Raw genomic sequence first — 16,106 nt, forward strand, 5'->3', positions numbered from 1 at the left:
GGCCACGAGGATGATCAGGGGACTGGAGCACCTCCCGTATGAAGATAGGTTGAGAAAGTTGGGGCTGTTCAGCCTGGAGAAGAGAAGGCTGCGTGGAGACCTCATAGCAGCCTTCCAGTATCTGAAGGGGGCCTACAAGGATGCTGGGGAGGGACTCTTCATTAGGGACTGTAGTGACAGGACAAGGGGTAACGGGTTAAAACTTAAACAGGGGAAGTTTAGATTGGATCTAAGGAAGAAATTCTTTACTGAGAGGGTGGTGAGGCACTGGAATGTGTTGCCCAGGGAGGTTGTGAATGCTCCATCCTTGGCGGTGTTCAAGGCCAGGTTGGATGAGGCCTTGGGTGACATGGTTTAGTGTGGGGTGTCCCTGCCCATGGCAGGGGGATTGGAACTAGATGATCTTAAGGTCCTTTCCAACCCTAACTATTCTATGATTCTATGATCCTTAAACATATTAAGAAATCTGTAATTGAGGCAGAGGAACTGTGTTACCTGCTTCAGATAAAGCAAAAGGACCTCAGTCAAATTCATGACACTTCTTTGTCACCACATTTAATGACTAGACTGGAGGAGATACTGCTGCTGAGTAACTTGACTGTGGTTCTCACTCCAAGCAAATAGGCTATAGAAATTCAAGGTTAGTTTTTATATTGCAATGAGTATCTGTAATACTGGCACACTGTGATGTAAAGGTAAATTATAATCCTCCTGCTGCATGGTAAAAGAAATACTATCCTCACAACATAAAGCATTTTATCATGCATAGATTACTTTTACCCACCATGCTAATAGGATGTAAGCTTTATCTGGTACAAGATCAGCTTAAAATGTCTCTGAAATCATTTACTAAAATGTAGTGTATGAAGTACATTATCATGGTTTCATATATGAAATTGCTTTAGTGTTCAGTTAAACTACTTAATCTGATGGGAATGGTTCATTTTGATTGATCTCTATGGCTGCCATTTGTGGGTTTAGCTCTTTGCTTACCTGCTTGGGATTAGTAGTTGATCCTCTCCTAATGGCAAAGCAATCTGAAACTTTTCCAGAAGCTTAAAGTACTGTGACATGTAGACCTTAGGAAACTTGCTCTTCTTTAAAAGGAATTTTTCCACATCTGAACGCTTTACAATTCCTTTAGGATATTTAGAAAAGCCTTCCACTTTCACTGTCAGAATCTTTCAAAAAAGTAAAACAATTTCAGCTGTGCAGTCATCATTAGATTGCATATTCCTGATGAACTTTGTCCCCTGAAATATTTAGTAGGCTAATATTAAGCGGGGAAAATGGACTCCATTTCACAGTGAAAATGAACATTTCCATAATGCTAGCCAGCAAGTGCTAGACAGCAGTGAAAAATATTAAAGCTGTCCAAACCACTTGTGTGCTACCATTCTGCAGTAGCTTTCACTGTGTGTTGTGACCTTCTAGGTCCTTTCTCACTCTTAATTGCACCAACTTTAAAGGCTCAAACTTACATTTTGTCATCCCATTTCCTGCACTGAATGAAAGGTAAAGTTTCAGAGGCTAGGAAATCTGAATCTACATAACTGGTGTTTCTAGATCAACATTTCACTGATGATTTCTCTTAAGCAGTCAGTTTGCTACTCTCCCATCCTAAGACGTGAATCCACCACTCCCTTTTGCCATCAGTAAGCACACAATGACCCTTTTTCCCCCATTCTTACTGCTTTAATCCAAAGCTCCAGCTTTCATCGCAATTTATCACAACATATGACAGCATCACTTCGCATCCATGGGGGTTTTCTATTCTACATCTATTCTCGTGTCCAGTGCAGTTTAAATGATACTGGACATTACAGCATAAGAACATAGAACCGCTGAGACAGGCAGTTGTCTTGAAAGCAAAGGAAACAGAAAGAGCCAGGTAAACCAATCTGGGCCCTGCGAAAATTCTAGGTCATGAAACAGTAAAGAAATGGCGAAGAAGAATCACGGATAAGTTACAGTGGTTTCAGACAGGGGAAAAGATTCTACAAATGTAGACGAAAACAGCAATCAGGGTCTAACCTGTGCCATGATTTTACACAGCCACTTGGGATCTACAAAATACAGATCTCTCAGCTGCAGTGCTGGGTCTTGAAAATGGAGGAGTACACCTGCACAAAGAATGTTGTATTTAGCAATGCATTTCTCAAGCTCCGTAATAGGCACAGTAAATACCCCACTCTGGGCTGTTTTTCTTACTTGACATAAGCAATTTGAATAATGAATACAGCTACTGAATTTATGTCAATATTTCAGGACAGCAGAATGCAATCATGGTTTGTTCAGCTTTACTTGACGTCCTGTTAGATCTGTGATCTGACTTGTTTTTCTTTCCCAGCAACTTGCTTTTTGTTTTATTATTTAATCTTATGCAGTCTGTAAAGCACTGAGATAAGCTGGAACATAGATTCGTCTAATCACTATTCTATTCAAGTTATTACAGCAATTGCAACTTTCTTCAGAAACTGCGCTGTCTAAATAGCAGGTATAATGTTTTCAAGGAGGGGTAAGAGATATAAATTGTTACAGTAGTAATCCTTTATATCTGGGAATTCCTTTATGACATAGTAACCTGGATTATCAAACTAAAGTTACCCAAGCTTAAGCATTTCAGCTTGACACCGCGGCAAACTTTTGTGAGATCTGAAAACACATACAGGTTGGTCTGCTGTAGATTTGCTAACAAACATACCTGAAGAGAACATTTTACCTGATTCATTCAGAAAGTGAATCGCATGAGGGAGTTCATTTTCATCCAGTTGTAGCTGGCTTTCTCGTACCAGTTCCAGTAAGCGTTTCTGATCAATCACAGGAAATTCAACTGGGACATTTTTACGTTCCAGCAAAATTCTCTTCTCCAGCTCCAGGTAGCTGTCAGGAATTAGCTGACCAACCACTGGTTGATCTCTGATCTGCATAATTAAGAACAATAATCTTATATGTATTCATTTATTCATTTGGAATTTATTGAATAAGATGGCTTCTGAAAGGTAGATGTAACTAATTTTTCTTCCAGAATTTTAACATGAACATTCTTCTAAAAATGAATACTCAAAGAAGAAAATATTTCTGTATTTCCATAAAAAATAATGTCTTTGTAGAAGACACAATTTCAAAGAGAAAGCTTGATTTGAAGTAAAAGGAAAATATTTTCTGTATGAACAGATGTTGTCATACACCTCAGGTGAGCACAAGAACAGAGGTAAATGAATAAAGTTTATATCTCCTGTAATCTGTAATCTTTTTAGACATGTTTTTAGATAAACTGGGGGGGAAAGGGTAGTAGCTTAATTACAAGTCTCCATTACTGACAGTCAGCGAACAAGAGAAGAGGAAGAAATAAATTTAGCCAGGTAAGTGACACTTAGTGGAAACAGCCACATGCTTTCCCCTGTTTCCTGAGCCTGCGTTCCTTCCTGAAGACATTGTCTCACCTTTGTTGTTAGTTAGCACCCAAAAATGTTCTTCCTTCTCCGTGGGTGCTGAGCTAGTTCGTTAGGGTTTTTTTTGAGGAAATGGAAAATAATTTTCCTAACATTCCAAATTGGCTTCTTAGTTTGTAATCTTCCTCTAAAAGAAGTTAAACACCAATGCACTGTGGCATTTGTATGTGTCAGAAATATAATTAGTACTTGTGTAATTTCAAAGACTCAGAGCACTTTCTAACAATGTTGAACACTTAACTCACTTTGTCTAACTTCTGAGCAGGTACCTTGCAGCACTCCTTTCACAAAGTGCCTACATTATTTATGGAAAATACCTCCCTTTTTTCAGGCTACCTTACGTTTGTGTGAAGTTTAAATGTGAGTTTAAGTCACAGTCACAAGAGATGTGGATGTTACAGGAACAACTTCTAGGTACCTCAGAGGGAAATGTGTCCAAAAAGCAGACCTTCTCCTGAGTGCTGACGAACTGTAGGACCATACAGGGCTATATAAATGTATACAAACATCAGCTCTATTCACGCCTACTAAATGTACGAGAAGTCAAATTAATCCATTCCAGCAGAATAGGCCACCTCATTGGCACTTAGTACTGGTCAGCTATTCCTCAAACTGTGGAATGAAGGTAGGCAGATTATGGATGTAGCTAAGTTCCTGAAAGAGAAACATGAGGTGTGCATGCTCTTTCTCTCCTTTGAACTACCACCAGTGTGAGGTTGGTCATGAATACAGCATTAGGTCTATAAAATCTTCCAAGCAGTAATTCTGAAGAAATTTGGGCTCTGCTATGATTTATGAAGTTCTGCCACTGACTTCAGTAGTACAGGACATCACCTTTTCTCTTTAACATGTTATGACACTGTACGTGATTGATATTGTATAAATGAAAAAATAAAAATATGTATATTCTTTTGTAACAGGTTGGATCTTGTGTTTCTATATCCATGCCTGGGCTAGTCTCTTCATACTTCTTGTTCATGCTTATTGCTTCATGCTATGGCTTAAGAGATAAGCAGAGAATTCTCCTTTCTAGGAATAGTTTCATGTTATGTAAAATAAAATCAGTAAATGGAGAATTAGTTGGCTTTCAGAAATCACAAAAACTTACTTCCTGGTCCCCTGAAATCTTGCACTACATATATTGAAATTATATGATGCCATTCAACAAAAAGCAGATTTTGATCACATTTCTTCGTAAGAAAAAGATGACCTATTTTTAATTAAATATTCTATTTATAGCCCTAGTGCTTGAAAACAGAACTTAGCTGAGATTTTTACTAAGTTGATTTTTCTGGTAGAAAATGAAATTAAAACAAACCTGGTGGTTTTTCTTCACTATTTTGCTGTGTGTAACATTTTCTATAAGGCAAGATGAGTTTGCTGTCACACTAAAAATGTATTTAATTATGTGTTAATTCATGTTAAATCCTGAACTAATGCTAGGATGTTTTCAACATTATCAACAGTATGTAGCTCACCTTGAAGTGAAGACTCTCCTTTATTATGATTTTCCGAAGTCTGATAATGGAATCAGATTCCTCAGTAGCATTCACAAAGTGATAATCTTGGATTGCTGGGAATCCTCGCTTATTCAACAGCTCTCTAGTAATTTTACTCATGCAGGCCTTACGTTGCATTTCATCAGAAACATCTAAATGAGTGCCAACAAGAATGACGGGGGATGTTGAAGCTCGAGCCTGTTAGTAAGATCCAGACAGTTGTTATTATTTCATATCCACACAAAATGTGAGCAATTTAGTCAAAACACTGAATACAATGAAAAAAGCAACTGTTTATTCCCCTTTAAATATAACTCTTTTAAATAAGTTTGAAATCTGAAATACTATTTCATGTCTTTATTCAGAGTAAGTTTAAACTGCAATCTCATAAAATAGCCTTGACTTGATAAGGCAGTAAAAACGCATTAGCCTATAAATACAAAACATGATTTTTAACATACAGAGATGAGTCTATTTTAAAATAGAAATATCCAAAAATCTGCTTTTTCTAAAAAGAAGCAGTGTAGATCTGGATTTCATACTTTGCAGATTAATAACATTGTCAGTAAATTAGAGGGACAACTGCATTTTTCATTAAACATGACCAACAAAATGGAAAAGCAAAGTGTAATCTGCTAGTTGTCATTAGAACAGTGCAGGAATGACACATTTGCAAGCACTGCATATCAAAGGAGAACACATCAGAAATGAGCTTCATCAACATTAAACAGGCTACAACCCTCTGTCCTGTATCACTGCTCAAGGTGAAAAGAGTGAAAAAGACAAGCTTAACAAACAGAACCAGTATATAAAATCTTCATGTAATAGCACTGCTCAGCCATGGCTAACCATCATACAAAAGGAAAAGAAAAGGAATGCTCACTCACCATGGGGTGATTTCATCAAATGAAAATAAAATAGTGAAATAAAAACACATGTAAGCAGATCCTTAGACCAATTTTCCTATCATAGTCCTGGAATCATTTCTATTAACAACAGGATGCTAAGCATACACTTAACAGCATGATTTCAAACCTGCATCTAGTCAGTTTTAAATTAGTAAAATTCTGATTTCCACAAAATTTACAATGGCATAAAAGAAAAAGCTGGTTTAACTACTCATCCCTTTAACACTACCCCTTTCTTCTCTTTATCAGTCAATTTCACATATTGCCAGAATATGTAAACTATTCTTTTGCACATCACTCTCTACCATTTGAAGTACAAACTGGTGCTGATCATATTTTAAATATGTATTTCAGCTCTTGTTTCATCTTAGTATTTTTATTTACTGAAGAGCTTCTTTCTTCTTTCCTGTCTAAAAATATTTGTGGTTTATTTGCTGCTCATCAGCAGCTCCCTGGAATGTGAAATTCCATTCTGTACATATCTATGGCTTACCTTGATGTTAAAAAGCCACGGCTTCATAGCATCTATCGCTGCATGTCCTTTGCTGAGATCATAAACAGCAAGATATAAAGCTCTTTGGGTCATAAAATGTGGATGGGTACTGTAGAACTCTTCTTGTCCTAATGATGAAAAATTTCCACTGTTTAGTACTTCCCTCATTGAACATCTTCAGGTCACAAAAAGGCAGCAGAACACTTATTCTCAGATAACTAATCCACAAACAAAATTAATGCTTACAGAAAATCATCTGAATTGAGAGGAAACCTATAATAACTATGAATTTTAGGTAGGTACTGTGTGGTAGCTTAACGACTGAAGTGTAGTGTTCAAACATGTAAGCTAGTTTTAAATCAAGAAGTGTAAGATTTAACAACTGGATAAACGTGTTTACTACAAGCACAACTCATGATTCTTTTAAAATTTCAATATTGAATTTCTCCCTCTCTCCTTCCTACCCCTCCTTCTTCCTTTCCTTGCTCTTATTCTTTCAGCAACTTTAAAATAAGACTCTGAAGTTCACATGATTAAGCACTTCAAATCACAATGGAAGCTGCACATTGAGATTGAATGATGCTCTTCTGTGCTTATCCATTGTGACAGAGACTGTATTTAAATGATCATAGACAAATGTTTAGAAGTAACTCTTCTATAGGCTAAAGTGCCCCTGGGTTTTATAAGTGGTTCTGGAGTTGCCCAAACTTAGAAGGATTTCCAAAACCCCAAAGTTCAAAGTCTCCTAAGTGCTTTGTTTACTGGGGCATTACAAAACAGTGATGCTGTAGAGCCTAGACAGAGCCAGAGTATGGAAGCGAGAAACGGAGTTGAAAGATGATTTCTTGCTATTCTGAAATAACAGTTCTAAAGTGCTATGGTCGAAATGAGTGGTCAGACCACATCTGAAGATGAGAAATTTCTGAGGCTTTATATTAAATTTGAGGGATTGGTTGCCAGTTTATAGAATTCACTAATTTATAAGTAGTCACTTGACTTTTGGTGTAAGCTTGCATGATTCTACTATCCACAACTCAAAATTTCACAGGCCTACTCCAAGAATAAGTCATGCATTAATGTGTTAGAAAAGACAACAGGAAATGACAATAAACTCTTCAGATACCTCCAAAATCCCACACATTTAATATAAGATCTTTCTTCATTTTGCCTTTCCCTTGAATGATCCAGTCTTCTACATCAATGCCTACTGTAGCTTTTGAAGAGCCCAATTCTGTTCGTTTGCATTTCATTAATTGTTGTAGCAGGGTAGTTTTCCCACTGCCGGTGTTTCCAACAATCATGAGCTTCATTCTGTTATAAGGTACAGCCTTCTTCAGTCGTTGTTGAAGAAATCTAGCATAAAAAAGTTTGCAGAACTCACAGCAGTGTGTAATAAAGAAAAACACCAACAGCACCCAAGACCAAGGAAAAAATCTAACCCCATACCATTTTCTTTATATTTTCAATATCTTTTTGATATTACTGGGATTTTAACAATCTATTCTAATTTCTGATTCGAAAGTTAAAGCTTAATTCAGAATATGCCTTTTTTTGTTTTGTAATTAGCCAGAAAATGTGCTCTGTGCACTTGGGAACACAAGAAACATATTCAAAATAAGTGGCAAGCACCATTTATTGCATAGTTTATAGAAGCACAAAATTCAAGAAGTAATATATAAATCACTAGAATCTGTTTTATGTGTGTGAGTTCATACAATACAATACCTTCCATAAAGTAGCATACTGGATTTTGTAAGACAAACCAGCATGTCTTTTTAAAAGGATATGTTGTTTTTCTTAATGCTTACTGCATATCCCAAGAAAGCAACATGAGGATATTCAAGAACAATAAGGTCACAAACCTGATAATGTCTCTGGCTTTGTATCCCACATGTTTGAAATCTAAATTAAGATGGAGTCCTTCCAAAGGAAGATCCCAGATTTTGGACAGTTTTCCCATTTCATCAGGAAAGAATCTCAAATCAGGATTATGACTTACATCCAGAGAAGTCAAGTTCTCTAGGAAGCCGATCTGAGGAGGAATCTAAATAAAAGAACATTTAACGGGCAAGCAAACATTACAAAAACCAGTATGAGCATGAACATTAAATACTTAATAGAATTAGGTATTAGTTTTACCACTGTATTTTTAGCATTTTTTTTTTTTTTTTAATAAACGGGCCTGATTTCAGATACTAATAGACAAAGGACCTCAAAACAAATTCATCATACAAACTGATTATATGATGACACATTCCAGACAGAAAAGCTTGATAAAATATGCCGATTTTCATTGAAAGGAAATGGTATTTGCACTTACATACATTTTACTAAGGATTTATGGTGGCATGAGAGGTGACATAAAAATCAAAGAAACATTGAAAAACTATTTAATTTTCTTTAGATTGAATCTTACACTTTACCTCCTTTAACTTGTTGTGGGATAGGTGTAGCTTTTCTAGCCTAGACCATGCACACGCCTTTTCACTCAAGTCCAAGATGTCGATTTGGTTATGATTAAATAACAGCTCCCTTAAGTTTAATGATTTCCAGTGCATTGGTCCAGGCAGGCTTATGATCTTGTTTTGGCTTAAATCTACCGATCGCAAACTGAAAACACGAAAAATAAAAAAACAGAAGTTAGGAAATGAAAAAAATAAAACTGAGATTTGTACTGGAACTGAATTACTATTTAATAAATAAGCAAATGGATCAGATATCAGAACAGACAGTTTTCTGGCAGGAATGTACATAGAAGAAGATAGAGAATTATTAGTACAAACAAAAGTAATTAAGGTGTTATTTTAAGTAGGTCTTCATTAGCTCAGAAAAGAAAATACATAAGATTGATTTAGTATAATATTCTTTCAATGTATTTCTCTGTGGATGAAATTGCCTTATGATGAAAATAGACATCCACACTGTACTGCGTGTATATGTTGTAGACAGTAAATGGAAGAGTCACTTTAGACAAGTGTACATATTGTGGTAATAGTCCACTTCCTTATTCTTTCTACAATGTGCAGATGTGCACGACTGTTCAGATTAGTAGAAGACACAGATAAATATGGTTCGCCCTCCTGTAATTCAACTGTAAACAGTATAGTTAATATACATTTATACAGGTAACAGAGAATAGAGCTTAGATCATGACTTCACTTACAAATCAGGGCAGGACCTGTTACGTGCAATGTCTAATTTGCTAGAATAAATATATTTAAAAAGGTAATTGCAATTTAGCATAACACTAATATGCATTTTCATGGGCTTTTTTGATAAACTTCAAATGAAAAAAAAAAAAAGCAATGGGAACTTGCTGGTATTGCCAACTTTCTAGATCCCAAGATTCCACTTACAAACTGTGGAGCCTCACTAGGTGATCTGAGCTGCTCTCTTTCTTGTTCCTAACTTAGGAGACTAATGTCAGATGGTACAGATATCTCACACTTTTATCAGAATGTTTCTAAGAATGTTTGTAAATACATATATGTTCATTAATTATATGAATTAATGAACAACTACCCATATATTTAAGAACTTCATAAAGAAGAATATTTAATTTCTGCAAGTCATCTGTTGGACAAACATGCTGTTTACGCTGCTGTGGAACATGAAGCATGCAACTCATTGATTTGTCTGGGCTGGAAGATGTAGAACCTGAAAGGTGCACCATTTTTAACACATCCATCAAATTGACTTCTGTGAATATAAATGTTAGCATGCTGAAACAGCGTAATATCATTTTAATAATGATGTGCTTTGTGTAAATTTGGTCAATGTAAGTTCACAAATTTGTGCATCTGCCTTCTCAGGGTGCCATCAGCACTCACATCTACCTACATCTATCAGATAACTGATCTGATTAGCCCTTGTAAGCTCTCCTTCCACAATCTGATTCTAGTGACCTGTTAAGGTCAGTAACTTCTATAAAAAAAAAAGCAGAAGCTTGATTTTCACAAGAGAAATGCATTGAAGGTAGACCAAAATAAATGTCACATGCATCTTAATCAGAATTTCATCTAGAGGAAGTGTCATTCTTTGAGAATAAATATCTTGTGATGTTTAGGAAGTGAAAAACTAATCTCAGTAGCCTTGTGCAAATGTCTGCAGAACTTCTTGAAAAGGAAAAATTGCCAGTGTCTTCTTACTGCTGGTTTCAAGAAAATACTTGTCGTGGTTTAAGCCAGTCGGCAAGTCAGCCACGAAGTTTCTACTCCCCCCCCGGAGGGATGGGGAGAAGAATCGAAAGAATGTAACTCCCACGGGTTGAGATAAGAACAGTCCAGTAACTAAGGTATAACACAAATCACTGCTGCTACCACCAATAATAATAAGAGAAATAACAAGGGAAGAGAATATGATACCACCCGCCGAAAACAAGCCCGACCGAGCAGAGAGTGCCCTTCCGGTAACTCCCAGTTACATCCCGGGCATGATGTGCTGTGGTATGGAATACCTCTTTGGCTAGTTTGGGTCAGGTGTCCTGTCCCTGCTTCCTCCCGGCTTCCCCTCCTCCCTGGCAGAGCATGAGACTCACGAAGTCCTTGGTCAGAGTAAACATTCTGACCAGCAACCGAAAACATCGGTTTTATCAGTACTGTCACCAGGCCGAAAGTCAAAAACACAGCACTGCACCAGCTACTAAGAAGGAGAAAAAGTGACCGCTACTGCTGAACCCAGGACAATACTAAATTCATTCTGGACTTCTCAGCAAGAATTGTCAGCTTCAGTTCAAGCAATATACACTCCATAACAATGATCTGAATTTGAGGAACAGAATTTCTCAAAATAATGAAGAAAATGGGACTGGTTTGTCTTCAGTTAAAAGCTACTAATTTCTGAATTTAATGTGTTCAGAGAATTTTTTCTGAAACTCAGTAAAACATGCATGATTTCTTGCTTAACCAAGGTCTTGCTATGAGATTTTCATCAAGAACTTACAGTAACATCAATAAATACAATAATAACTTACTGTGGTAGAAGAAGAATTGCTTCTGGAACTTTAATAAACTGATTTTGAGATAATTTTAAGCTTGTTATGCTGGATGACAAGTCAGGTATTGTTTCTAGAGCAGAAGAAGAGGTTAAGCCTATTACTTTTCAGAACTGCTTACTTTTAACACCCGCATTTTCTAAAATCAAAGACAGACTAAAAAGGTCAGTCCAACACCTTCTGTATACACAGGTCTTTGTACAAGCTATGGAAGGCAGGATCTGAAACTTTTTTTCTAAACTGATTTAAAACTAAACTCCCAAAACTAAAGATGTTTAGAACAGAGTTAATGTATCGCTTTTATCACATTACATCATACCATACTTCATCTCACATTGGCATTAAATAGTGAAATAATCTTATTTACACTTTGCTGTACATACATTCTTATAATTCACCCAGAGAGTGGTGAGTCTTATGCATGTCAAAATGACTCCAACACTGTGTTTAAGACAAGCCTAAACACAAACCTTCTGAAATACTGTTACAGTAATTTAAAAATGGAAGATTTTATCTTGAAGACAGAAATAAATTCTGAGAGCAATTATGAACTCCTGCAGTATTATTATAAATCTTATTTATGTAATTTGTATTTTTCATAGATAAATTAATTTTGACATGACTGCACAAAATATGCTAAGCCACTGCAACACACTCGGGACAAGCATATGTGGTATTCTCCTCTTCTCTTCTCCCAAGACTCTGAATGCTGGTGGCTGAGGAATTTTGTGGCTGGGAATGGTTCCTAGAAGGTGGATCCTACTTTCACACTTACCAAGAGCATTCATCCTGGCATTGAACTGCTCCAGTTTTGTACAGCCCATGAAGACATTCTCAGCAAGGGATGAAATATTGTTCTTACTAATGTTTAAAATTTTCAGTTCTTTCAAGCATATGGGTGAACATAAGCATGAAATTTTGTTTCTGAGAGAATAATAAGAAAAAAATAATCCATGTTTTGTTCAGAAACTATTAGCTAACAAATTAAAGAGTATTGATCTGACAATGCTATCCTTACACTGGTAAACCACAAATAAGACTTTTGCCTGTATAAAGACCCATCAGTCAGTAAAAAGCCTGGTAGAGTGGCAACATGCAATTACGTGACTGATATTAAGATTGTTGTAATTCATTTGGAGAGCAAACGTAAGCATGTACTACAAGGTGTCATTTCGTGACTACATACTGCGGCTCAATCCCACACAAAGAGGACAGTTGCATTTGTAAGTAATTCTGTTTACTACAGATATGTGTTTGTAGGATTATAGCCACAGATTGAGTATCAATCTAGAACAAAAAAGAAAAAGAATGGAATTCTATATAGGGGATACAATTGAGGATGAGTATACAATGTATTCTGAGAAGAGCACCACCAGAGAGAGACAAAGATCCTGAAAATACAGAGACAGAAGAACCACGCAGCACTGTTTTGCAAAGGTAATATTGCTCATGAAGTTCAAAATAAAGGTAATGAAGAGAAGAAATGCAACAGGATTTTGAATTTAAAATATCACTTTTATATATTTGACTCACATATTTAATACTGCTTCCCTTAGTTACCTACATTGCTATCTTTATTCTTGTATGAACTTGTATGTAAAAAAACCATCACCATCTTATTTAAAATAAATTACAGGAGAAGAATGAGACAGTGTCTGCAGTTCACAGAGCTATCAATAATAGTATTAAGAATAAGGTATAGGTATGAATTATCTCACTCACGAACAAATTCAATAAAAAGTGTTGGTAAACGAAACATTATGTATTTTCTCTGCTTCTGCCATTTCATACATATCCATAACCAACAAATGCAATTCCATGAGACACAATTAAAAAAAACACCTCTGGTGAATACAAAATAGAATGAAAACTGTGTTCTGTATACCAAAACCCTAGTTGAGGGTACAGAGACAGAGACAGAACTGTGTCTGGAGAGGACTGTGTCTAGAACAGTATGGAGACATACCGCTAAACCCAGGACACAGCAGAAAAATGCTGAAATACAACATTTTTAGTATGTCACTGAAACTGCAATGCCCATCAAGGCTCGATACAGATATTCTCATGTACTTTGTAATGCAACACTGAAAGTTGTAGCAGTTTACACATTGGGAAGATAATGCCAGTTTCACTGCTGAATAAACATTCCTTTCGGTGCTGTAACAGTCATCTATGTCACTTGGATGACAAACACATTATTTGCTATTGTGTTTGTTATGCTACATTCCATTTGCTAATGCTACTCACCCTTCTAGCAACAGCTGTTCCAGATTTTCAGCAACGCTTGTAAGAAATTCAGGAGTGCACACGAGCTGATTGTATGAAAGATTAAGTTGCTTTAGAGTTGGACATCTGAGATACGGATCCAAAGCAAAGGAAGGTCCAATGTCATTTCGAGAGATATCAAGATTTGCAATACAATTCATTTTTAGTAAATAAGTGGGAAAAGAAGTAAATCGGTTACTGTGCAAATCCAAGTAAGTCAAGCACTTCAAGTTCTGAAAGAAAAGGATAATTTGTTTTTAGAAAGTGAAAATATGAATTTATGGGTTTTAAATTGATTTATATTTTATACAATTTAATAATTTACTTATCTTTCTCCAATTAGGAAAACCAGCAGAAAACAGCAATCATACCAATGTAAACCATAATATTTCTATTACAGAATAAAACATAAAGCATTCTTCAATATTTATTAGCTCAGATTCATAAAATTTAACAGCTATAAATTGCCCGCATTTCTCAGTTCCATTTACATTATGTTACTCAATATAACATGTCCCAGAGCACTTCTCAGCAATAAATGACTTAAAACAGTTCCATGAAAATACTTTTATTTCTAGCTGAATATAAATCTCCTGACTGAAAACTGAGTGAATGTATGAAGCATGCAAAAATGTACTCCCATATTCATGGGTAGTACTGTTATGGGTAGTTGTTAGAGATAAACAACTTATTGTAACTAATCTCAACTTGTATTACATAAAATTAGGCAGAATTACTTCACACAGTTGTTCTGGAATGTTTGTAAGAGCATTTTGGTGGAGCTCCAGTTTCTCAAGATGTTCCAGATGACTAGTTAAGCAGCTATTCTGACTAATGGCATCAATGTTCTCCAGTTCATTTGATGAAAGATCTAGTGATTTAATATATTCCTTTTCTGAGCTCAGTGAAGAAAGACTGTCTGATGGTCTTAGATGTGGTGAAATTTTTGAGATGCTTTCTATTAAAACAAAAACATGGGAAAAAATAGCATTATTTCATTTATCACATTAAAATTAAGATCAATCAAACTTGGAATCTGAAAATGCAGAAGACAGCGAATGTTTGGATATTGGTAAGATCCAAATCCATGAAAACTTCTATTAAGAGACAGAATTTTGTAAGACAGTAGAGAAGAGATGAACACTTATGCACTGCACAACAGAAGTAACTTTTGAAAGCTAGTAAGGGCACTCATGAAATATTATTGTTTAATTCTACATGAATTGTTTGTGAAGCTCAGGGAAAAAAATACCTATATATGCGTTATATGTACTCCACTGTAGTATTTACAAAATTTATCTTCTTCTTTGTAAAGAAATATATAATCTGACTAAAATCTTTCCAAGCGATGCTTGTGAAAGAAGTAAGGACGCAAAATCTGTTATATATGTTAAACTGTATAGTTTTTCTTACTGGAGGATTCATCTGAAGGCAAGAATTTTCTTCTTTGTTTCATTAATGGTTCATAATCTGAGCCAGGTCCCTGGAAAATTACAGAAGAGAAAAAACAGTTATGGACACATACAAATATGGTCACTTTTAACCAGAACTTCGAGGGGGAGCCCAAGAAAACCGTACATTTCACCTAAAAATAACAATAGGTCACATCTTTATAAAACTTACTGATCCATTCAATATGAAAGAACAGTAGATCTGAAGTGTAATGGAAGTAGTGCATTTTTTGGCAACTTAAAATAATGTTCACTAGGGAGGGGTAATAGGATAGAGCAGGATATTACAAAAAAATCCTTCACTGGGGAAGCGTCTGCAGTTTCCTTTTATAGTCAATGGAAAGAGACAAGCTCCTTTCAAAGGAGCCTGACTTTGATTCCACTGATTTGTCCTCCTATGTCTCCTTAAAAATCAGCCTCCATTCATCACAGTAGCACTCTGAATATTAGTTCCACTAAGGTGGTTAAGTCTTTGTGAATAGGCTGACAGTTTTTGTATCTCCAGTTGAACACCAGACCAGAAATTTGAGCAATTTCCAGGAATGTGTACTTTTTATTGATCATAAATTTTTGATGAAATAAACTCTCATCTATACAGTGATTTGGAGCACAGTAAGTGCACAGCAATAAAAGAAATTCTAAATGGCAACAGCAGGTCAAGAGCCCATACGGTTACAGGGCCTTTCCTAACACTTGATTATCAGCAATTTTGCAGTACGCAACACAGATGGACTTAAAAGAAGCCTGGAAGGAATAAGGACTTACCACAGAGTAGGAATGTCGTGGCATAGTAGGAGAACTTCTTTGAAATGCCATTTCCCTACAATATAAGTCAGCAACTGCTATGGAATTGGACTTCTTTTTTGTAAAAAGAGAACCTTCACTTCCTAGTACAAAAAAATAACACAGGAGGACAAATAAGTAAGAAAAAGTATTTAGAATCATAGAATCACAGAATTGTTTAGGTTGAAAAAACCTTTAAAATCATCAAGTCCAGCCATAAACCTAGCACTGCCAAGTCCACCACTAAACCATTTCCCTA

At 35.9% G+C, this 16,106-nt stretch overlaps 1 protein-coding gene across 1 annotated transcript in view; it reads right to left on the reverse strand.

The window, feature by feature from the left end:
- The window catches only part of LRRK2 (leucine rich repeat kinase 2), a gene marked incomplete at both ends in the record, with an annotated part of 72,402 nt that overhangs the window by 22,715 nt on the left and 33,581 nt on the right, over positions 1 to 16,106 (reverse strand). The window contains 14 exons of the mRNA XM_080628706.1: positions 994 to 1,181; positions 2,035 to 2,123; positions 2,723 to 2,924; positions 4,934 to 5,152; positions 6,356 to 6,483; positions 7,479 to 7,708; positions 8,218 to 8,399; positions 8,779 to 8,965; positions 11,328 to 11,421; positions 12,124 to 12,272; positions 13,596 to 13,846; positions 14,351 to 14,571; positions 15,027 to 15,096; positions 15,830 to 15,951. Of these exons, the coding sequence (XP_080484832.1) occupies positions 994 to 1,181; positions 2,035 to 2,123; positions 2,723 to 2,924; positions 4,934 to 5,152; positions 6,356 to 6,483; positions 7,479 to 7,708; positions 8,218 to 8,399; positions 8,779 to 8,965; positions 11,328 to 11,421; positions 12,124 to 12,272; positions 13,596 to 13,846; positions 14,351 to 14,571; positions 15,027 to 15,096; positions 15,830 to 15,951 (2,332 nt within the window). The remainder of the gene's footprint in view (positions 1 to 993; positions 1,182 to 2,034; positions 2,124 to 2,722; positions 2,925 to 4,933; positions 5,153 to 6,355; positions 6,484 to 7,478; positions 7,709 to 8,217; positions 8,400 to 8,778; positions 8,966 to 11,327; positions 11,422 to 12,123; positions 12,273 to 13,595; positions 13,847 to 14,350; positions 14,572 to 15,026; positions 15,097 to 15,829; positions 15,952 to 16,106) is intronic.

Source organism: Psittacula echo, assembly GCF_963264785.1.
Source record: "Psittacula echo genome assembly, chromosome: 1".
Taxonomy (NCBI): Eukaryota; Metazoa; Chordata; class Aves; order Psittaciformes; family Psittacidae; genus Psittacula; species Psittacula echo.